Source organism: Trachemys scripta, chromosome 1 (assembly GCF_013100865.1).
Source record: "Trachemys scripta elegans isolate TJP31775 chromosome 1, CAS_Tse_1.0, whole genome shotgun sequence".
Lineage (NCBI taxonomy): Eukaryota > Metazoa > Chordata > Testudines > Emydidae > Trachemys > Trachemys scripta.
Window position 1 is genome coordinate 105,673,609 of NC_048298.1, and position 24,737 is coordinate 105,698,345.

The 24,737-nt window shown below is 39.6% G+C and overlaps 1 protein-coding gene across 10 annotated transcripts in view; it reads left to right on the forward strand.

The window, feature by feature from the left end:
• The window catches only part of CAPRIN2 (caprin family member 2), a 62,153-nt gene that overhangs the window by 31,700 nt on the left and 5,716 nt on the right, over positions 1 to 24,737 (forward strand). For 5 of the 10 annotated variants that reach the window (XM_034780303.1, XM_034780294.1, XM_034780368.1 and 2 more), the window contains exons 9-19: positions 685 to 1,647; positions 2,512 to 2,553; positions 2,928 to 3,047; positions 13,519 to 13,650; positions 13,882 to 13,969; positions 14,860 to 14,915; positions 16,371 to 16,481; positions 17,225 to 17,338; positions 18,193 to 18,345; positions 21,577 to 21,760; positions 24,409 to 24,588. In XM_034780303.1, coding sequence (XP_034636194.1) covers positions 685 to 1,647; positions 2,512 to 2,553; positions 2,928 to 3,047; positions 13,519 to 13,650; positions 13,882 to 13,969; positions 14,860 to 14,915; positions 16,371 to 16,481; positions 17,225 to 17,338; positions 18,193 to 18,345; positions 21,577 to 21,760; positions 24,409 to 24,588 — 2,143 coding nt within the window. The remainder of the gene's footprint in view (positions 1 to 684; positions 1,648 to 2,511; positions 2,554 to 2,927; positions 3,048 to 13,518; positions 13,651 to 13,881; positions 13,970 to 14,859; positions 14,916 to 16,370; positions 16,482 to 17,224; positions 17,339 to 18,192; positions 18,346 to 21,576; positions 21,761 to 24,408; positions 24,589 to 24,737) is intronic. The other 5 variants (XM_034780329.1, XM_034780338.1, XM_034780348.1 and 2 more) reach the window with 5 other exon arrangements.

A 24,737-nucleotide genomic window follows, 5' to 3' on the forward strand; every position in this document is an offset into this window, starting at 1 on the left:
ATAGCATAGATACTATAAGCCTCTGCATGCTACTTCCAGTTATCTAACTTCCTGGCTCTGAGCAGGAATGCAACAAGACTCCTTCTGGTGATTCAAATATATTGTCTCTAGGATCTGGTCATTAGCTATGATCTGAACTTCCAGTAAATAAGAGGTAGTTTTATTATGAGCTTTCAGGGGGTCAAATAAGCCAAAAGAGCAAGATCCTTCATTTTCTTATACTTTAATGGAAGAAGTAGTAGTCACACTATTCACACCAAGGTGTTTTAGGTGCTATACAGGATGAGGTCAATGCCCTGCAGAAACTACAACTGAATTTTAAGCATGGCATGATTGTGGATAACAAATAGAGAAACCATGGAATGAGGAAGAACAAGGGTAAGAGCAATCAGATTGTATGGCTACTCAATTTGGCATGTTTCTAGATGTTTAAGTGTTCAATTCTGTTTCATTGTGCTGCTCCTCTACAACATGCTGGAAAGAGTAACTATTCAGTGTCCACAATATTATAGACTAAAACCATGTCTTTGTACTGAAACAAAGCAATTCTTCAACTGGCTGCCTGTGTTCTGTCTGTTTTGGTTAGGTCAGTCAACTACAGAAAGCTTTTTTCTAACTTAAAAACTGAGCTAAACTCTGGTACCAATGTTTTCTTGAGCCACTAAATTTCTTTGGTCTGTGTAGTTTCTCAACAGGCGCTATTTGCCTGAAGCAGAAGGCTCTATCAAGAAGCCTGAAGAATGCAAACCTTGGGAAGCAGAATACACCAGAAAGCAAGAACCTCCAAAATCCTGGGAAATGCTTGTTGATCTAGAAGAACAAGAACAGAAGAAGCAGAAGCAGGAATCTCTAAAGCCTTGGGAATCTTGTGGTAGGCATCAGGAACAGAAGAAGCAGGAATCTCCAAAGCTCTGGGAAGCTTGTGTTCGGGAAGAGGAGGGACAGAAGCAGGAGTCTTCCAAGCCCTGGGAAACTAGTGTTAGGGGGGAAGAACCGAAAAAGCAGGAGACTCCAAAGCCTTGGGTAACAAATGTTAGGGAGGAACAGGATTCCCCAAAACCTTGGATAACAAAAGTTAAGGAAGAGCAAGAACAGAGGAAGCAGGAATCTCCCAGACTTTGGGCCACAAAAGTTCGGGAAGAGCAGGAACAAAGGAAGCAGGAATCTCCAAGACCTTGGGCAACAAAAGTTCAGGAAGAGCCAGACCAAAAGCAAGAATCTCCAAGACCTTGGATAACCCAAACTAGGGAGGAACCAGAACAAAAGAAGCAGGAACCTGTGAAGCCTTGGGGAACACGTGGTAGGGAGGAACCAGAACAAAAGAAGCAGGAACCTGTGAAGCCTTGGGGAACACGTGGTAGGGAGGAACCAGAACAAAAGAAGCAGGAACCTGTGAAGCCTTGGGGAATGCGTGTTAGGGAGGAACCAGAACAAAAGAAGCAGGAACCTGTGAAGTCCTGGGAAACACGTGTTAGGGAGGAATCAGAACAAAAGAAGCAGGACCCTCCAAAAGCTTGGGAAACATCTGACCGGCAGCAGCCAGTATCATCGCAGCAGTTACAGAATACTCCAAAGTCCTGGGGAGCTGCAAGCCTTGTGCCAAAGGAGCAGATTGGGCCAAAGAAGTTTGATGTGGAACCCAAAGATGTGAGTTGGCATAGGTAGTATTAACTCTCATTAAGATTATTATAATGTGAGTATTTCAGACTAAAGCAATACAGTAGTCAGAGGATTTGTAAGAGTTGCATTGTGGAGTTCTGTACTCAGATTTCCACGTCACTCCTGAGTGGGTGAAGTCAGATTTTAACTGATATCACACAAGTTGGTGTATCTGGAAAGCAAAATGCTCTCCTTGTATCAACCCCAGTAATACTGCAGTTGGGCCTCAAATGAAAATTACATTTTTGCATAAGGCAGAATAGAATTCATTTAGCTCTACTCAGACAAGGATCAAATACTTAGTAAAGTACTATGTACAAATAGTATGTCAATACTATTTTAGGCTTTTAACTAAAATAGCCTTTAAATCTGGGTATTTTTACTTGATCTAGAAGTTAAGCATCAATTAAGTTGGTTAAGTATGCGTTTCCAGATGAATGAATACACTGAACTACTGTTCTGGAATGTTTTGGAAACTAACAAAGTGGCTTGGTTTAGTAATATAGAAAATGCAAAGTTTTGAGGGATCCAACAACATTCCAGCTTAATTTTACATTTTTTTCTCCGTCTTCCCCAGCTGTGTACACAAGTAGCTAATTTTAATAGCATGGAGAAATCGATATAGTGACTAGATCAGTATCTGTAGAGGTGTGCTTCCAAAGTAATATTTAGACTTGATCTAAATTTTAGTAAGACCATAGATGGAAAATAGAGCGCAACTGAAGTGGCTTGTGCACAGGTATTGTCCAAGTCTGTCATTCTTTTTAAAGCTGTTGTGTTTCAATAAATGACTAGATGGACAAGATCAATGTAAGATGCACAATTTTGAAAAGTGGATATTCTTGTATCTAGAGACGGGATCGCAGACAGAAGCATGAATCTGAAGTGAAACGAGTGGGTAACGTAAAACAGTGGGTGATAAAGAATGGGAATAAGGTTATTTAGCACGTACAGTTAAGTTGGTCTTCATAAACACTTCACTGTGGTATATTATAAAGTTGCATGCTTCCACTGGTATTGTTAGCATGGGCAGGGAAAGGCTGACTTTTCCCAGCTGGTAAATCTTTTTAAACATCATGGCACTAGTCTTCATAGCTATGTGCATAACTTGACATTGTACTAAACATAGTTCAGAGCAATGTAGCCACTGTAAAGTACTCAAATGTTCTTAGCACTTTAAGATGGATTGGAACATCTAATGTTGGTTTAGTTTCTAAAGCTTATGTTTGAGATGCTTCCTAATGAGATGGGCCTCTTATTTTATATAGGATGGAAAAACAGATGGATTAAGTGGTGGACATGGCTTTGATGCAGTAAGAAAAAAGGAGGTACTCCAATCAGTCGGGGAGAGTTTTAAGCTACCTAGGAGTCTCCAAAGCAATGTACAGGTGTGCTAGTCAGCCATATCAAACTAAAATGACAGTCAAATATTTTGAGTATACAAAAACTGGGATGTCTTTATAAAGCAGCTGAATCTGTTTGGTGTACTGTATTAAATGCAGCATACTTATGTCTAATTCTTCAAAATCTTGACCTGTGGAGGAGGGAGATGGGTTACTACCTCATCACTTTAGCCTTATGTACTGGAACTTCAACAGACTTGCATTGTGCCTTGCAGCTTACTGTCAACTGCATTACAAAAGAACAGCGATTTGACAGATGAAATGCTGACTCTAAGATGACAGCATTTCACTTGTAAAATTAATAAATGCTTAAAACAGTGGTCTCAATTCCATAAAGTAAGGATATGGACATAATCTTATCTGTCATTTATGTGGCTCACAGTGTGAACGCTGTATGCAGGCTGGTCTCTAACCAACACTGAGGATGACTAGGATAAAATAGAACGGCGTGGCTTCTGTGCCTGTGTTTAGAAACTAAGTTTTTTATTCAAGCTTTTTAGAGCATTTGAGGAAATGATCTTTTATGAGTTGCTAAGGCAAGAATGAAGAAAACTTGCTTATAACTAGGGTCTTCCAGGTAGTTGAGAGAAGCCGCTACATAAAATTAGCTTGTAGAGGTTTTGTATGCTAGCGACATTATAGAAAGAATCTGGTCATTTCCCAGTGTGTACAAGGGATAAGTTTGATTTAATTCCCCCACTTTTCTGTTTCAGAATATGGATGCTTTGCCAGTGGAGTCATGTAGGTTCATGGAATATAGTTGTAAGCTCTAAGGACTATATATCCTCCTTTTATTTATCCATCTAAAGCTCATGAACTACCAGGTTGGGACTGTGGAACTTAAGCACGAAGTCTTAGGCCTAATTAACATACAGAGTTGCGCAGGTTCAGAGGTATTGGCGTTAAACGATTTCAATTATTGATGTAGCATTATATGGACACTCCTAAATTGATTTAGATTTGGTGTTGGTTTAACCTGCACTTGTAAACTTACCCTAAATATAAGCCAGATGACCACCTGTATGTCTACACACTGTACTTCGAAGTATGGGTTGGCAGATGTGCTAGCTTCGCTCAATCGGGCGTGCTAAAAATACCAATATAGCAGCAGGACTTTAGGCTAGCTGCCTGAGTACAATCACATTGGAACCCCTGGATATGTAGTGGGCTGCTAGTTAAGCTGCCACTTGTGCCACCACAACTGCTGCTGCTATTTGTAGCATGCTGGCCTGAGTGGATCTAGCATGTCTGTCTACCTATGTTGGGAAGCACTCTCCCAACTGGTGTGAAGGCGTGCCCTTAGTCTGAACATTGTATAGGCTGAACAGACTAATAGTGAGGATGAATATTACTTGTGTTGGCATGCACTTAGTGTTGGCAAAATATTGAAAGCTTTAACTGAAAAATAAGTAATTTAGGTATATCAAAGGCTAAACTAGGATTGTGTTCTGGATCCAAGTGCTTAAATTGTAAAATTGGAGGTCTTTAATAAAAGCAAAACTGACTTGCATGAACAAAAGTTTTTTAAAAAGGAAAACAAACTTAAAACCCTTACGTTTTAATTGAAATAGGCTGACTTAATATCAAACTCTCCTCTGACTTAAGAATACACATGAAACTTCAAGTCGAAACAAAGTTTTTATTCAACATTTGGGAGCAGGTGGTAAAATCAGATTTACAGTGGAAATTATTTCAGCTTCAGTTATGGCTTTTACTACTGCTTGCTGCAGAACCCAGTCTACTAGTCAGTCCCATAATGCCAGATGCCGTGTCTAATCCCAAATCAGGAAGTAAACGTAGTTTAGAATCGATCTCAAGCATACACTTTGACCAAGAGCATCACTTGGATGTATAGGCATATCTACTTCCACCCATGGACTGCTCTTGAGGGACTGCATCATCACCTGTTCAAATCTAAAAACATGTTTGGAAAAGTAACCATGCAGCATGTGAGATGCTAAATAGTGCCTTCAAAATATCCTAGTTTGTAGATAGTCTCATCTCTTCTAGTTTAAAGTGCAGAGGAATGACAAGCATTGAACATTGTGGGCTATCTTTCCTACTATGTAAATTATCATCCAGTGGGTATGCAGAACTGTGCTGTATAATCATGCATTCAAATATGCTCAAATGTATGCAGTTATTTGGAATATCCAATATACTATTGCACTGTGAAGGTAGTTTTTTATGTCTAAGCCAAGACTGGAATATTGGATGGTACAGTTCCTTATGCCATGAATTATGTATGATCTGGCATAGATGCTCTAACAATTGGAGAAATATATTAAACTGACATGACTTTAGTTGCATGTGTTCTCAAAAGCAGGTAATTTTATGCTATGGAAGAGGTGACAAAATGTAATTAGCAGTGCAAACTTCTGGCACACTGGAAACAGTACATCTCAGTTACAATTGCTTGAAAGGTGAATGGAGGCTCCTCTCTGCATTCAATTTCTGGCCTTTTCAGGCTGTTAGTTAAAACTATTATAGATGTCTGCCCAGTGGTCTTGAACCCACAAATTTATTTGGAGGCAAGCCACTGAATACTCAGTGGATGATACTTAGTCACTGATAAATGAGACGGTAGCTCCCTTTTATGGATACCCAGCTAGTCAGTAGCTATAGAAACCTCCTTAGCAGCTGTGCCCTAATTGTCTTAACTGTAAAGGGTTAAGAGAAGCGTAACCTGAGTTGGCACCTGACCATAGAACCAATAGAGAGGCTTTACCCTTTCAAATTGGAAAAACTGCTGGGTGTGGGGGTTTTTTCTTCCTCTCTCGGGCTGGAGAGAGGGGAAGGCAGCAACAAGCTGTAAGCTTTAAGCTAGGTTTGGGAAATCCATCATCATCATACCTAGAAACTCCTCATTTGGAACCCCAGATATGTAAGTAGCACAGGAAAAGTTAAGACAGATGCGACTAGGAACCTTTTTGGTTGTTTTGGTTTGTGGATTCCTCTGTGCTAACCCCAGCTGCTTTTGTTTTGCTTGTAACCTTCAAGCTGATCCCCAAGAAAGTTATTTTTGGTGTTTAATCCCTGAAGCCTAAGTTTTCAGATGGTTTTTCTTTAAAAAAAGGTAAATTATTAAAATCCTTTGATTCCAAAGTCCTTAGACAAGGGGTTGGTCTGTGCTCACATTGCTAAGGCAACTGGTTGGTATTTTATTCTCAAGCCTCCCCAGGAAAGAGGGTGAAGAGGCTTGGGGGGATAGGGATTCCAAGTGACCCTTCCCTGAGTATTTGTGAAAATCACTTGGTGGTAGCAATATCTGTCCAAGGTAGAAGACTGTCTTGGAAAAGCTTTAACCTAAGCTGGTAGAAGATAAGCTTAGGGGTCTTTCATGCAGGTCCCCACATCTGTACCCCAGAGTTCAGATTTGGGGGGAGGTATACCCTGACAGTTGTCATCAACCAAGGCTGGAGTTAAACAAGTGATTTTAAAGGTGAAAGAATCAGTATTCAACCAGCAACCACCATGAGCATGCTGTGATTGTTCTGTGTATTTGCATTTTAGTAGGAATATCTGGAGTGTGGCAGTGAAGGAACATGCTTTTAACCAATCAGCTGTTGCATCCAATAGTGAATTTATTGTTTTGTACTATTTGCTTTTGCAATTGGTCTGTTTAATAGCCCTCTTGATTGTCAGAGGACCCAAAAGCAACCTGTAGGTACCTGCAGCTTCCTAATCAGATCTTGGACTGAGAATTGAACAGGTTATTGCTTTCAGAATGGGAATTAAATACACTTCAGTGTAATAAAGACCTTCGTTTTCTTTAATAGGCCACTTGTTAGATTTGGATCTGGTGTGTTTAGTTCAGCTACAAATTAATAGGAAAGTTCCCAGTTAGTATTGCTGACCATTTGGAGAGTTAAAGACCCTGGGGAAGCTGTTTTTTCAAACACTGCAGGCTTTTACTAATTACTTTAAAGTGAAGCTAGGCACAAAGAGTAGTAGGTCTTAAAGTCTAAACTGTCAGAACTCATGTATGTTCAGGGAAAGGTACATGAAGCCTCTTTCTAGGGCTGTACAACAGTACATAGCTAGGATAAAGCAACAGAGGGTCCTGTGGCACCTTTGAGACTAACAGAAGTACTGGGAGCATAAGCTTTCGTGGGTCAGAACCTCACTTCTTCAGATGCAAGACTAGTATAAACTCTTGAGCATATTGGAGACATAGTTGGGCTGCAATATTCAAAGCACTTTTCTCTAGTGCTTAGACTCCGATGTGCATGTTATAACCTTGAGACTTTTTTAACGAAATAGTGACTAGTTTGGTAGTGTTCAAAGAAGAAACACACAAGTAAGATAGCTGTGAACATTTGTGGTTTGGGGAAGCAGCCCCACCTTGTAAGCTAAAGGAGCCTGTGAAAATTGATAGGCACAACTTAAACTTAGTTTTTCGATGGCAGACTGGACAAATTGCAATTACATGGGGACCAAATTTCCTTCTGGAGTGAATCATCCTAGTCACTTCTGTAGTGGTGTTCTGGAGCACTGCTTATGCTCAGTTTATTACTACAAAAAGTGCTTAATAGGCTGTAGCATCAGAATTGTGAATACACACTTGCCTTCATGAGATGGAAAGCACATGACTGTGTAGGATCTTTCAATGCCTGTCTTGTCACTTGAACTGATATACATTTTACTTAACGTTGCTAATCACCATATCATTTACACCTAAGACGAAAGAAGGAGTTTGGTATATTTTGAAGGAAGTTGTTCTTCAGGCAAACTACATCTGAAAATCAAGTAAACTTTGTCTGTAAAAGGAACATGCAAAGACTGTGACTTTATATATTTTATTACTTAAACTAGATTTAAATCAACTTCATCTTCTCCATTGGCATTCAGTATCAGAGGGAACACATTATTGCAGCATAATATAAAAATATATCCTGACAGGTATAAGCAAGAGTGCAAAAATGGTGGTTGATATTGTACTTTCCAAGTGACTTCACGGGGTTACTTAAAAGCTAAATATAATTGCCAAAAAGCTTTTCAGCTACTATTTTATTAGATTACTTAAATTGAAGTCTTGTCTTGAAGTAGCTCACAAAGTATTTATAAAAACTTTGCAAACAATAACTTACTGTAAATCTCCATTTCAGTTGGCATGGTAATACTGCAACAATCTGTAGTAAAGTTCCAAACTCTCTTTGGGTGGGGGAAAGGGGAGAGGAGAAGCTTTTTAGAAAACATCTTGCAACCTCACTCATAGTCCTACAAAACATGACAGCAAACTGGTAGCTTCACCTTTGAAGTCTCAGCGTCCTGGAATGCTAGAGTCTTAGGACTGGAAGAGACCTCAAGAGGTCTTTTAATCCAGTCACCTGCACTCAAGGCAGGATTAAGTATTATTTAGACCATCCCTGACAGGTGTTTGTCTAACCTGATCTTATCTCCAATGACTGAGACCCCACAACCTCCCTAGGCAATTTATTGTTTAGTGTTTAACCACCCTGACAAGAAGTTTTGCCTAATGTCCTGCCTAAACTGCCCTTGCTGCAATTTAAGCCCATTGCTTCCTGTCCTATCCTCAGAGGTTAAGGAGAACATTTTTTCTCCCTCCTCCTTGTAAGAACCTTTTATGTACTTGAAAACTGTCACTCCTCCATTTTCTCCAGACTAAACAAACCCAATTTTTTCAGTCTTCCCTCATACATCATGTTTTCTAGACGTTTCATAATTTTTGTTTCTCTTCTCTGGACTTTCTCCAATTTATCCACATCTTTCCTGAAATGTGGTGCCCAGAATTGGACACGAGATTCCAGTTGAGGCCTAATCAGCATGGAATAGAGTAGAAGAATTACTTCTCATGTCTTCCTTACAACACTGCTACTAATGCAGCCCAGAATGACATTTGCTATTTTAAAAAAAATTTTTGTGACAAGTGTTACACTGACCCCCAGATCCCTTTCCACAGTACTCTTTCCTAGGCAGTCATTTCCCATTATGTATGTGTGCAACTGATTGTTCCTTCCTAAGTGGAGAACTTTGCATTTGTCCTTAAGTTTCATCCTATTTACTTCAGAGCATTTCTCCCATTTGTCCAGGTCATTTTGAATTTTAATTCTGTCCTCCAAAGCACTTGTAACCCCTCCAAGCTTGGTATTGTCTGCAAACTTTAAAAGTGTACTCTCTATGCCAGAGGTTCTCAAACTGTGGTCCCTGAGCTCCATTCAGTGGTCCACGGATGGTTCCCTCTAAAGTGTACACATGGGCAGCTGCACTCGAGAATGAAGGGCCGCCCACCTAACTTTGTCAGTTCCATATTGTGGGGCTGTCATGGCAGGGGGGAGAGGGAGAAATCCCCTTCCTTCCCAGCCCCAGCTTGGGGGCTGCTGCAGCAGGGGAGAGGGCACATCATCGCATTAGAAAGGTAAGACTACTGATATTAAAAATATGAATTGTGCTTTCATTTGTAGAACCAAAAAAGTTAAGGTTTTTTATATAGCACTTTTATCCAAAGCGCTTTACAATAGTTAGCTAATGGTACAAACAACATTTAGAAAGATCATTAAGTGGTCCGCCGAGACCCTCAGCAATTTTCAAGTAGCCCACCAAAAAAGCTTGAGATCCACTGCTCTATGCTATTATGTAAATCATTGATGAACATATTGAACAGAACCAGATCCAGGACTGATCCCTGTGGGACCCCACTTGATATGCCCTTCCATGTTGAATGTGAACCACTGATAACTACTCTCTGGGAACGGTTTTCCAACCAGTTATGCACCCACCTTATAGTAGCTCCATCTAGGTTGTTTCCCAAGTTTGTTTATGAGAAGGTCATGCGAGACAGTATCCAAGGCCTTACTATATCACGTGCACCGCTCCCCCTCCCTTGTCCACAAGGTTTGTTACTCTCTCAAAGAAAGCTATTAGTTTGGTTTGACACAATGTGCTCTTGACAGACCCATGCTGTTACTTATCACCTAGGTGTCTGCAAATTAATTGCTTAATTTGCTCTATTTTTCCAGGTAGTGAAGTTAAGCTGACTGGTCTGTAATTCCCCAGGTTGTCCTTATTTCCCTTTTTATAGATTAGCAGTATATTTGCCCTTTTCCAGTCCTCTGGAATCACTCCTGACTTTTTGAAGATAATCACTAATGGCTCCAATATCTCCTCAGTCAGCTCCTTGAGTATTCTAGGATGTATTTCATCAGGCCCTTATGACTTGAAGGCCTCTAATTTGTCTACAAAAACAAGGAGTCTGGTGGCACCTTAAAGACTAACAGATTTATTTGGGCAGATTTATTTGGGCATAAGCTCACGAAAGCTTATGCGCAAATAAATCTGTTAGTCTTTAAGGTGCCACCAGACTCCTTGTTGTTTTTGTAGATACAGACTAACACAGCTACCCCCTGATACTTGACACCTAATTTGTCTAAGTAATTTTTAACTTGTTTCCCTATTTTAGGCTCTGATCCTGCCACATTTTCACTGGCATTCATTAATTTAGATGTCCAATTGCTACTAAACTTTTTGATGAAAACATTCATTTAGCACTTCTGCCACTTCCACATTTTCTGTTTCTCTCTCTCTCTCTCTCTCCTCCCCCTATCCCCACTGAGTAATGGGCCTTCCTGTCCTTGGTCTTCCTCTTGCTTTGAATGTATTTGTAGAATGCTTTCTTGTTACTCTTTGTCTCTAGCTAGTTTAATCTCATTTTGTGCCTTGGCCTTTCTAATTTTGCCGCTGCATATTTGTGGTGTTTGTTTATATTCATCCTTTGTAATTGGACCTAGTTTCTACTTTTTTGATGTTTGAGAATAGAGGAAGGCAATATGGAATGCCAGGTTGCTTTAACAAAATTTCATTTGGTCACAGCTTTGTCTGCAGAAAACCTTATGCAATACCTTTTTTGTATTTGAACATAATAGCTTGCCCTCTCAGTAGGCAAAAACTTGTTACTATAGACTAGTGTCCTGATATTCAGAAGTGCTGAGCACTTGCAGCCCCAAATTATTTCTACAGGACTTTTGGCTGACGAGAACTTCTGAAAAGTAGGCCAAAGTCTTGTGCTTACTCTTTTTCACTTAAACTTGAGTGTTACTGGAACTTGACTTCCAGCATTACACGAACACTGAAGTTACTGTAAATATCTGAAAATAGATACAATGGAATCTCTTTGGTATGTGTGCGCACACTAATTTGTAGGATTGACATATAGTCACTTAAACACACCAAAGCAAAACTGTTTTTTAAAAGCTTTTGTTGGCTCTGTAAAAAGCAACATAATTTCAGATCTTTTCAACCATGTGGATAAGGTTGAGGTTACTACGCGTGAAGAGGCTAGCTCATGCTAATTCTATACCCACCACTAATTAACTACCTTTAGGAACTGTATGTTGAGAAGAAAAAGTAACTTTAATTCTGAAGTCCTCCATTTACTTTTGGGTTATCTTGTACGCTGCAGTTATGCTTTTTGTATAATTGTGTGGGAAGATTTTCACATCTGATATGTGAAATCATGAAAAGCCCTTTTTAGCCAAAAGTCTGTACTACTTGAATAAGGAGAATAGTCCTTTTTGAAAATGCTTGTCAGGAGTGATGGAGAAATCTGTACATGGATGGGTAAGAGGGAAGGATTGAGTAGAGAGCTGTATGTGAATGGATGTAATAGTGTGTGGGTGGGAGGGTGGGGAATGTAAAAAAGCCATAAAATTCTCTAGGGTGTGAGAAGGTTAACAATGGCCTTGAGCTCTACACAGGAATAACTCCAGGCCCCAATCCTGTGCTTGACTAATATGGATACTGAGAAGCCAACATGTACATACAGCTGCTGAGTTAGACCTCCCCGTATGGTTCATGAGTCAGAATACCTCCCTACTAATTGTGTAGCCATGGCATTACTGTGACTTATGTAGTGCTCACACTTACATGATTGAAGATTAGCAAACTAAAGTTCATTGTTCCTGCATAACTTGGACAAAAATTGATCTTCTCCACATAAGGGTATCCTATGTTTAATTGGCGTTGTACATTCATAAAACTGAATATGGCTGCTCTTCTTCATGCCTGATGGTGCAGATGTCTAGCTACACAAACTAGAGAGAGCAATGTGCCTTTGGAATCTCATCCTGTAGGAATGTAGAACTGTTCACTTCCACGGTTTCCCATTTAAATTACTCACATTTTTCTAACGCTTCCACTTTTGAGTTTACCTGGGTAGTAAATAAACATGCAGATCTCTGCAAGAGCACTCTCTAACCTAGACATGGCATGGAGTATGAAACATGTAATTAACTGGGGAATGCTTGTAGAAGGTACTGAGTAGCATACAAATAAGACTAAAAAGCTTTGGATGTTTAGCCAAACTTATGATGATCGTTACTAGTGACTCTTGCATGCCTGTAGACTCTCAGTAGTCCTCCATTTCTGTCTGACCTGATACCTTGATCTGTCCCATCCAATGTAATTGGAATCAGGCCTACTTCCTTCCTGTGGCATCTTTTCCAGCAAACTTGTCTTTCAAAAGATCTATTACATCTAGTCACTCAGTGCTAATACAGGATTGTTTCTTACAGTGCATTGTTTAGTTTTAAAAGTTCTAAAAGTAACAGTGGTTCTGCTATGTAACTAATCTGTGTTTTTTCAACTGAAAATTTCCCTTACCCCTTTCTTGGGATGATCCCCATTGTGGGGGAAACAACCACTCTACAGATCTTGGAACAAGCCAGAATAGGTTCTGTGTATTGGTTTGAGTATGTGACAAAGCTAAAAGACCATCTAAAATCTGAAATGATCCACAAAAAGCTGCATTCAAAACCCTTTTCCTTGAGGACTGGGGTATATTTCATGTGTATTTCATGCCCAATTCTGAACTTGTGCTAATGCGGCATTTTTGCAGGAAATGCCACACTTGAAGCTTCAGACTGTAAAGGGCAAGTTTTTGAGATGTTAGTGCCAAGCAACCTTGTTTGTAGCTCTACCTACTATTAGCTGCGGTTTCTTTAAAACATCTGGCAATGCCACTTCCAAAAAAAGACATGTACTCAGTATTCTATCACTCATGATTCTAATTGGCTGGGGGAGGAGGTATACTTCAAAAATCTGAGAATTGTGCAGCTTAGTTTAAAAACTCAATTCCTGTCCAAGTTTAGGTTTAAAACTGCTAAGAGTGTTTAGCTAGGCAATACTAAATGCTGAGTGTTACTTGTTTGGCTGAATAAATATACCTAATTTTGTCTTGAACAAAGTGTTGCATACGTGGAAAAACAGTGAATTAATGCCACGAGCTTAATCCACTGACTACAGTAAACTGATTTCTGAAGTGAACAAAGTGTAAACTTGTACATCAAGTTTTATTCAGGAAATGCCAATAACCAGTTTAGCACTTCCTATTCTGTGGTATTTGATTCTTAAACATCTGTTCATGTGAGGACACTTGTCAGACTACTTACTGCAGGTTTTTCTCCTGCATCTGTTTATATCCTCTTTCATTACATATTAGGTGCCTAAACCTGGACATCAGTCAGCTGCAGAATTTTGCTGTACTTCTACTCTTCCAAAGGATCCTATACTAAGAAGGGAAAAACTGCAGGATTTGATGACTCAGATACAAGGGACTTACAACTTCATGCAGGTATGTGTCTTGTTTATTCTGCAATTACACCTACAGGGCTTGGGTCCCCATTGTGCCAGTGGTAATATTGTAGCAAATTTGTAATGACTTGCTTTGTTACTGGAGTGGAGCTAGTTACTATTGACTAAATTAATGAGTTTTTAGCAGACTATAGAATCTTTAACTTCTGTGATCTTTTGATCTGAACAATCCTAATTTTTCCCATTTCATGAATTTGGTAATCTTTCTAAGGAGTCTATCCTGGATGTTGATAAAGCTTCACCAAGTGCTATTTGTTCATCACAACCACCGTCAGTAACTCCGGCAGGTAGTCCTGTAGGTAGGTAAACTCTTAAATAGAATCAGAGTTCTTGAAGTTGAATGGAGCAATGTTTCACTTGCACTGTGCATCACCAATAGCCATAATGGAAAAAAATTTCTCTGTCTAGAATCTATCTCCTTCACAATGTCTAAATCTAATGGCTAACATTTCATTAAATGGCCAATGGAATAATTTACAGCAACACTTAAATATGCATGAAGCTGCAGGGTTGTGGAACAATTGTTGTCTTGCAACCTGACACTTATACATGGTCAAGTTCTTATGGCTCAGTACTTTCACCTCACCTAGGATTCAGTCCTTCAGATTGTACTTGTGTACCTATCTACGACACAGAATGTTTTATAATAGAACTCTAACAACCTATGGAATTCCTACACATAACTGTTGCACCAGAGGCAATAGGTAATACTGAACTCTAGTTATGCTGGTGCTATTAAGGTTTGAAGGGTAACAGGACTGTTTTTAAAAATATATGAAGAAATTGTGTATTACAAAACAGGAAAAGAAGTCAGTCGTAATGTGTTTTGGGGAATGAAAGAAAATCTAAATGTTCATTCTTCTACCTCTGAAACTGAGTAAATTTGTCTTGAATCATTCAAGTAATCTTACTGAAATAGCTGTTCCATACATAAGTCTTTCTGTTGCTGGAGACTGCTTTGACCTTTAACTTCACAAGATGAAACTACACTTCCTAAATGAGTGACTTAATTTAGGTTAATTTATTCAGCTTTCTGGTGTGCTTACTGTGTGATGTATAGTAAGGGCAGTGTAGCTGCCCAAATTTAAGGAATTTTTTTAAAATCAGATCTTTGAATTATGCTGAAGCTGTAGTTAAATTTAAGGCAAATATGTTGCTTGACTAATCCCTTACTCTTATTTTTACAAAGCTTCTAAAGAACAGAAACTGCCAAGTCAAAATGACTTTCTTCAACAGCCACCACAGGTAAACTTAAAATAAGGGTACTGCTCTATAGAATTAGACAATTGTGATTTTTTTAAAATAAGATTTATGTATTGTGCTTTCAGAAATAACTGAGGAATTATATAGGGAAATTATGCCAAAATATTGCTGTCCTGAGACAGACCAAATTTTATTTGGTCTACCAAATTAAAACAGTATAGAACTTTAAAATCAAGTTGTTTGTTTTTATAATCTCTTCAAAGCGAACTCCCACCAGATATATAGCTCTATACTCTAGGCTATATATCAAAAAAGCATTGTATGCCATCTTAACTTCAGTGTAATAGCAGACGAGTGAAAATAACATTTATAAGCTCCATTTCATAGTATGGAAGATGTATTTGGATTTAGCTTTCCATTGCCAGCACAACTAGTGGAGGGGGAGAGGGAGAGAGAAACATCTGTTGGCGGAAGAGAAGCTTTCGAGCTCCAGAGCTCCTCTTCAAGTCTGGAAAAGAACCAGAGTTGTGCAGCTAAATACAAGGTGGGACAAATAGTTAAGCATAAGGGGTTAATACAGATGGCAAGAAACCACTTAAAATGGAGTGATTATCACCTCTGCAGTCATAAGACCAAGGAATGTTAGTAGGTTTTGAATGGTTGTAATGAGCCATAAAACTGGTGTCTGAGACCATGACTTAGTGTCTGGCAGAGTTTTATGAATTTAAGTTCCCAGGCTCATCTTCTGAAGATGGTGTTGTGTAGGTTTGCTTTGAGGATGAGGACTGATACGTCAGATATGAAGTGATCACTTTGAAAAGAGTTGGCTCACATGTGATAGGGTGTCTTGACTTGTCTTGTCATTTTTGAGTGAGTTCATTTGAGAGTGTAGAGATTTGTCTGGTTTCGCCCACACAGTTGGAGCATTTGATGGACTGGATGAGGTACGTCCCTATGTTCTGAATAGGCACACGTAGAATCTGCGCTAATCTAGGTAATATGAAAAAATCAAGAGAATTGTTTGCATTGCCTACCTGGAGATGCAGTTGACCTTGACTTTTCAGTGTGCCTATTGCAGTATTATCTGAAGAGTAATCAAGCATCATCCTCCAATAACGGTATAAGGAAGAAATTTCCATTTCACTCATTTCAGACCAGTAGCACTTGAGTTTTAAATAACTGTTTCAAATGGCTCAGCTAATATATTTAAAAGCAAATCTAAGAGCAACTTGAAGAAAAATTAGGACGAATTTTCAAAAATACTGGATGACAAGTGTTGTCCTATTTAGAGCAATATCTAAGTGTCAGGAACCCTATATAATGGCCTAATAGGCAGACATAACTGTTAGTGAAATTCCAAGCATTGGCATGAAAACGCTAATTTATAAACTAAAGCATGCACTTTAACGAAACTGCCAGAAGGCTTTTCAGAACTACTAGGTTTGAGGGCTGTTATCTCCAATTAACTTTATCTGAAGTAGTTTCTCTTCCTGCCAGGCTGCTGCTTCTCCCATTACCCTGCATGGCTCAAATACTTCCTTAGCATCTGCTGATCACACTCTTTCTGGTTCCGAAACTGATGATCTTATGACACCACAGACACCACAGGTAAGATATCAAGACAACATTGACACTTCCCACTGGAGTTTCGTTGGCCTTCATTGTGTTCCATGTGATAACTCTGTTCTTGCAGAAACCATTTGGGGCCTTCTTTAAAGACATTAACTCCATTCAACTGCTTAGAGGTACTGCTGCTGAGTAACAAGACTGTTTTCTCTCTCTGTGTATTGTTTGGTTCCTGGAATCAAGACAAGTCTCCCACACAGAAAAGCAAAATTTCTAAGCCATTACACCAACCTCTGTTTTAAGGGAGTTTAGAATAGCACTAGTAAATACATGCATAGTATTGTGCAAATGTGTTTTGGTTGTAAAGTACTAACAGCATAAAAGGAAATTGGGAGGCGGGGTGTGTCATTTTTTACCACTTACAAGAATTATCTCCTTCATAGTGACTTGAAAATACTGCCTTCAAGCCTGTAACTCTATTCAGTGTGATACAGATATTTTGATTAAAAAGTAACCTATGAGGAAATGATTGAATAGGATAGTCTTGCTTTTTGAGGGGAAATTATCGATTTTTCTGGGTAATTGGCTAAAGCAAACTGAAAATGCCATGCTACACATGTAGTTTTTTAAGATGTAGATCAAAGTAAACACAGTAGATCCAAAGTGAATGCATCAACACACTACCTTTTTATTACGATAACACTTTTTCAAATTATAAACTTCTTTATTTCTGCAACATTCTACTGATAATTAAGTTACATCTGTTAAGGCTTTTGTCCTTTCAGACATCAGAACTACTTTCTCAAGAGACTGAGAATTATACTTCATCTCAGCCACCTTATCAGACAAGCCCATGCATCTCTGAGCCAGTAATATCCAAAAAGATTGAAATTGCCCAGGTGAGTAACTGTTTTTCACATATGGTTAAATCTCTGCTCATAAACTTAACTTGAACAACTCAGTCAAAATTAACAATGTAAATCTGAGTGACTAGATGCTTCAGATCTAAATTAGGTTTTCCGTTTTACTTAGTATGCTAAATACCTGGTCTCGATAGTGCATCTCAGAAAGGTGGAAACCTTCCTTTCTGTTAACCCTCTGCTTAGGGTGAGTTTTAAATTAGTCTTTCCTATCTACAGTGCTCTGATATGCTGCCAAAGCATTTTTTTGCACTGATTTCAGCACAGTTCATTTTAGCATTGGAAGGGACAAGTGTGGAGGCTTAAACAGCATTAGTGTACTTGCACATAGGCATTGACTTGGTACTGAAATGAGCAAGCAAACTGTTTCAGCACTACAGTACTGACCACTTTGGTAATTAAACATTGAACCTTTCTGGTGGGAAAGAGGTCACCGTACTTTTGTCTCTGGGATCAAGGAACTACTTTCTACATTTTGAGGCATACTTAGATCTGTATACAATAGCAGGCACTTTAATATCTTTCAGTTGTGGAAAAAGCTGTCTGTCCATGTTGTGGTTTCCTTTTGTAGGAAATTATGATGGTTGGTATGTTTAATAGTCCATGAACATTCTTTCACTTAATAGACTGCAATAGAAGTACTGATTGCTGAGGATGCACAGCAAGATTTGAAATTGTAAGCAAAAGCTATTCTGTTGCTTTGCTATGTCCAAATGTCAACCTGCATAAACTGCTGATTTTCGACGGTTTGTTCCAATGCCTAGACTAACTTCTTGTATTACTGCCTGATAACTGTCAAGTGACCTCACTATGTATTTTTGTTCCTTCCTCAGGCAACTATTCCCCTGCCAAGAGACCCGCAGTCACCACTGCCTACTTCAAGTACCTCCATGTCATCAGTGTCACAGGGGCAAACCTTTCAATCTCCTCCAGCAAGCAGCAGTTCTGTTACCATAAATGCAGCTCCCTTTCAGGCTATGCAGACTGTAAGTATATCTCTTGTAGAGGATAAACAGGAAAGCACTCATGACAAGAATGCTTAAAAATTATTACTTCAGCCTTAAAACTATTAAATGCACTGTCTAGGTTTCAGCACAAAACTTGATAGCACATACTATAACTGAGGACCTCTCAATGTCAGTCTAGTCACAAATTTTGGTTGCTCCTGCGTTTCCTTCTGTGCTTCATTAGTAGGATATTTCCATGAGCTGAGAAGCTCTTCTGCTGCCATTGTGTAGGTCAAAATCAAGCACCCCACCTTGTTAACGGTCAAATTTTATTTATAATAGGCCAGCAGTTGCAGGTGACTGAATTCCTAATAAGCTAATTTTTAATCTAATCTGTTAATGAAATTCCTGTTAGTCAGGACCCCTTGTTTGTAAACCTTTTCACAGTTGAGACATGCTAGACGTGACTGAGCCAATTAACTTCTGAAAGTACCAGTGGGGGTTGCTACATAGCAAAATAAGGCATTGCTTTCAAATCATGGGGCTGGAACGTTCTCTACTAAAGTTAAAACCTAAATTTTTGACCAACCCAGATGGTAGTGGTTTTATAGCTCACTGAGCGATGTCCAGCCATGCCTAAAGATTAAGAATTTGGCCCTGTTTTCAAATGACTGAGTGTTGCATGTCTTTCCCAGCAACTAAACCATATGAGGGGAAGGAAAACTGGAGATGCCTGTTGAAAGGCATGCTGCTTCAAATGATCACATGGATTCCTCTCCATGTGCCTGAGAAAGATCACGTTCTCTTGACCAGCAGTGTGTGTTAGAACTGTGTCCTAGATGTCCTTGTGACACTCCATCCAAGGGTGGAACAGGCCCAACCATTCCTCAATTCCTTTTTGCTAGCTATGGCAGTGGTATAGAACCCATGCCATTTTGTCATTCCGCATCGTGGTGGTGGTGGTGTTGTAGTAGTAGTGTTACGTTTTTATTTTTTTTATTTTTTGCCAGTTGGGAAGAGACTGTCATCCTTTTAGGCTAGATGCTCCTTACCCTACAGAGGCTCTATATGGCAGAGACAAAATCTTTTGAATCAAAATTTGCCCCGTCTGAAGTTGGTTCAGCTTAATGATCAGGTGTCTATTTTGCCTAGAAGACTAATGTATTCCCTGAGTGACTTTTGTATCTTGTATCATGCTTTCTCTAAACAGATTCAGTGCTGGAGAGACTTGCCTAAAATTGTTCCTGCTGGAGCACTCTATGCAAGCCTCCTCAAATATCAAAAGGAAGGATGTAGCTCGATATAATTTCTTCTCTTCATCCCCCATTGAGAGATGATAGGGAATCATCTCCTACCCCATGCTTCCTGCTCCCTCCTCCATTTGGGTAGCAGAGTGGGAGTTGACTAGGCATTCAGGGGAGGACGCAGTCAGCAGGAAACTACCTTGGGCTTACAGGAAAAAAATCCCTCCTCCTACCCCTTATATGCCCCATCCTAGTACTTATATTTGTATTAGCCCTGGATGCTCTGGAGTGTACAGCTATATTCATTCAAGCCTAAATTCTCTGCCACTTCCGGGGTTAGATCCCCCTGCTGAAAGAGGCAGTATAGCTTAACCCAGTCAGGTCAGCTAGTAAAGGCTCAGATTCTGGAAAGGCAATGAGAAGCTCCTCCTAGCTTCTTTCCTCTCAATTTCCAGGGAGGTCCAAACTACAATTGAGGATCTTCCCTTTGAGGGTAAATGAGCTTTTTAATTCTAAAATGAATGAGGTCCTCCATTCCCTAAAGGACTCCAGGGGGACTTTGCACTTTTTTTTTGGAACTGTGCATTCCAACCTCAAGAAGGAAACAAGACCAGTCTTCCTTCAGGTAGCATCCCCTTGCCCATTCCTATTATCAGCCTCAGGGCTTTAGAGCCACTGAGAGAAACATGAGAACCTTAAACACTTTGTGCAGCCTGAATTCTGGTACCCAAGATAATGACTCATCCATGAGATGGCTTTAGATTTTACATTGCTTTTTCCTCATGAGTTGTGGTTGGTTTCTGGTGGCTGGGAATCTCTGCCATCCCAACAGCTTGTGGAATTAGAGGTAATCTATAAAATAGAAATAGCCTTGCTGTTGTCCCCTGGATTATTAGTATACCTTATTTGCAAATGATAGTTAATTATTTTTATTTCTAATAGTCTGTCCCATCCCAAAAGAAGTTCAAATTGCATAATCTCAATATAGTGACAGAACATCATGTAGATGGCAGAGTGGTTTGCTTTCTCATACAGACTGCCTGCTTGCCTTTAATAATTCAAGCTGTCTCCCCACATTTCATAGTATATCTGTCACTGTACCATAGGATAGATGGCTACCTTAGTATGTAATTTGCAGTTAAAGATAGAAGCTGAAGTGCTTGCCTCGTTGGGTACAATTTTGAATTTCTTGTCTCACTGAAGGTAACAAAGGTCCTTGTAGTGCCCAGCCACTTTACAAGACACTAGTAATGGTTCCACTACCAGTATTGCTAAAGGCCAAACAAATCTTCCTTTTAAGATTCTGAACTTGTCCATGCATCATTCTTAAAACACTCCCAAAAGCATTTTTAGGACTGACACTAAGCATCAAACAGCTTGTGCCATGGCAGCTATTCTTCAGAAAAGGACAGCCTCGGAAGAGAATTGCCTCTGCTTGGTTAGTATATGTGTAGTAAAAATGAAAGCAGAAAAGCCACATGCATTTGGTTAGCTGCCAAGAACCTGTTTCCCGACTGAAAATTCTCTAACTCAGCTGGCGCTGGGAATCCCAGTAGCGAGACTATTCACTGAGGTGTTACTACATCTCTGGACCAGGGTTTGGGTTTCAGTGAGTTTGGTAAAAGCAGGCTATTGCCAGCAATAACTAAACATTATAGTAAGAACTTTAAAAGTTAATTGTCTGGTGTTTGAAAAAGGTGTGGGGTTGGGACGGGGGCCTTGGATAAGGCACTAGACTAGGGCTTGGAGATCTGAGCTGAAGTAAAGGCTCTGACAGACTGTGACCTGGTGATGGCGGGCTAGTCACTGTGCCTCCAGTTCCTGTATCTAAAATAGGGTTAACTTCCACATTTAGTCTAAATAGACTAGATATACTTTAGGGCATAAACTCTAACCTGCTATGGGACATGTAGAGGGTGTAGCACAATTAGGCCCTGAACTGAGTCTTTAGGTGCTACTGTAGTATAAGTGGTGAAGTATTAATCAACAGTTAAGCTTTTGCTTAAATAAAACATACTTTTTCCAGGTATTTAAGGTGAATGCACCCCTGCCTCCACGTAAAGAGCAGGAAATAAAAGATGACTCCTCATACTCTGCGGGATATAACCAGAGTTTTTCTACAGCAAGTACACAAACTCCTCCTCAGTGCCAGTTACAGTCCACTCATGTTGCAGAGCAAAACTCTCTTTCACAAGAAACTTTGCCAACAGGTGAGGAAAATTCTTTGTATATGGCTGTATCTTTCAAGTGACACTCTAGACTGACGTGACTATCAAACTGACACTTCAATCTGTTAATCTGCTCCTGAACCTCTACTGCTTTTAATCCAGTAATCCCCTGCAGTTGCCATACAGGTAAAATGGAGTTTAACTGAATAAAAGCTAAGTCTGTGCAGTTGACAATGTAGTTGCATAGGTATTGCTGCCATTAATAACCAGTCCAGATTGCTCTCACTGTGTGACAAGTACCCAGCCTGACTTTCAATCCCAATTGGAGTTTGCAGGGATAGCAGTCTGAAACTAGTTACTTGTAAACAAAGTAAATTTGCCCAAATCAAACGAGGTTAACGTTATCTCCATACTGATTTATACCTGCCTCTGGAAATTTCCATTACTTGCATCTGAAGAAGTGAGGTTCTTACCCATAAAAGCTTATGCTCCCAATACTTCTGGTAGTCTTAAAGGTACCACAGGACTCTCTGTTGCTTTTTACAAATTCAGACTAACACGGCTACCCCTCTGATACTGTACAGATGGTACATTGATAGTATTAAAGGTAACAAATGAGTGTTACATGATTTCCATCTACCCTCAGAATTTGCTTTTATCTCTAAGAGGCTTCTGTCTTCAGGATTAAACTTGTATTTTCAATTTTCTTGTTTTTGGGGGAAAAGTTATTTTTGACTCTTGTAGCATGCTTGTTTTGGGAACTCTTCTACATAACGCGTATTAGCTGGAAAGGTCCTGGGAATAGAGGTAGTGGCAATAAGTGAGGGGAGAACTGTTTTGCACTGAGGACCAAATACTGAATGTATGTCCTAATGATATTGGAGAAGGTTAAACAGGAAAGCCTTCTAAGAACTCCTAACTTAAATGTTGCTACCTTTGCCACCATTTTCATTGAAGTAAAATGTAGAAAATACATGGATAAACAAAATACTTGATACACAATGTGAAAACTGTCATAATTTGTTACTGAAAATCTCCCCCATAAATATAAGGTTTTATGTCTCTATAGAGATAAAAATACCAAGATTCTCTGTATTGTGTTTTAAGGAGTGATTAAGAGGGAGGTTCTTAAGCCGTGGTAGGATGTTCTTGCAAGTCCCAATCCAGACTGAGGCAAATCTGAGCTGGAAGATTTTTAAATTTCAGATGTAAACAGAAGCATCACTAAGTTCAAAGGCAAATCAGGAGTCTGTTGCATATGAAATTGATACCGCTGACTTGTCAGTTATAACTAAGTCATTCAAACTCTGCACTCAGATAAGCATTTGCAGTTGCCTTTGACCTCTGAGATACTATGTGCAACGAAGGACAGAGCTTTGTTCTTAAATCTGTCTGAAACAGGGATTGCACAAACTGTCAGTCTTTTCTGTTTTGGCAAGTAGAAATCTTGACATTTCTTTGTTTTTATACAAAAAGGGCATCTCTCAAGGCACTCTTGCTATATATTACAAAAAGTAAAATTAAAGAGCATAAAACTCCCTTCCCCCATAAATCTGATTCCCTTTAGAAGCGCACTTCCACTGTAGCCTGCACAGATCCAAGAAAACGTCATTCTGGAGTTGAGAACATTCTACCACTAGCCCCACATAAATCTAAGGGAATCAAGTGCTCTTGGTGGTTGTAACTGGCAGGATAACATGAGACAAAGTAGTCTCGCATAGCAATATCCCCAGCTATTTAGGGCTTGACAGGTCAAACCACCAAAACTTCAAGCCAGAAACTAATAGGAAAGTAGTGCAGATCATGGGACATTCTCAGTTGCAGCACATGACAATAAACACCATTTAATAGGTTAGCCACCACTTGCTCCACCAGCTTGTTTTCAGATTGATCCATGGGGTAGCCTTATGTAGAGCAGCTTCAAATAATGCAATGTTGAGGTGATCACTGTAGCAGGGGCTGGATCTTAAGTCAATCTTATGGCCAGGCATAATGATGGGCATTCCTGGGCACAGCAATGTTGGTTGGGGTTGTTGGATTCCCTAGCTGCAAAGATTAGTAACACATGCTGGGAATACAGCCTTGATCAGAGGAGATTGGGCTCCCCATATCTGGTTGTTTCCGCTACTCTTAGCAGCATCACTTCACTCTGACCTGGACTGAGCATCAGCCAACTAACTCTCATTTATCACCAAAAATATTCATGGTGTACTGTGGCTGCCAGACTCTGTATGCAAAGTTTACTATTTTAGTTACCCTATGACCTAACAGGAGGACAGTGCTAGCTTAAAACAATGAATAAACTCTTAAATGTCTATATATGGACTCAGTTTGTCATGGCTTGTCACAGGAGAAATATATAGCAAGACACTCTGAACAGATCTTGCCTGAATCTGTCCAGAATGGGTTCAACCAGATTCTTCTGGGAAGTAGGGGGCTTGAATAGCGGTACTTGTTTGTAACAATTTTATGCCTTGTGCGTCAGTTCTGTTCAGTGGTGAAAGGTATGGTTCAAAAACTTTCTGTGGGACTAATGGGAGGAACATTATTTCTTATTTTTAATGCAGGAAATAAATGCTGTCTAATATACTGGGCTTAGCGCTTCCATCCAACATTGATTTCAATGCTGAAATAACTTATAGGTATAATAATTCACTGTCTAATTTCTATTTTTTTCCTTTCTTAAACAGTTAATTACCAACCCGACGGAGCTGTTCCTGTAAGCAATGGTAGCCTTGCCTTTTATCCAGCACAGACTGTTTTCACCAGACCCACTCAGCCTTATCTCAATAATCGTGGATCTGTTAGGGGATCTGCCAGAGGTGGGAGATCACTGACCAATTCATATCGTTCCCCTGGTGGATACAAAGGTATACTTTCACTTGCTTCACCACCTCCCTGTGAAGGGATCAATTCTAGCTGTAGTAGGGGATATAGCTCTAGAACCAGACACTTCTGTGCATGAATCCTAAGAGCTAATAGCATTGAAATTAGGAAAGTAACATACCATATATGAAAC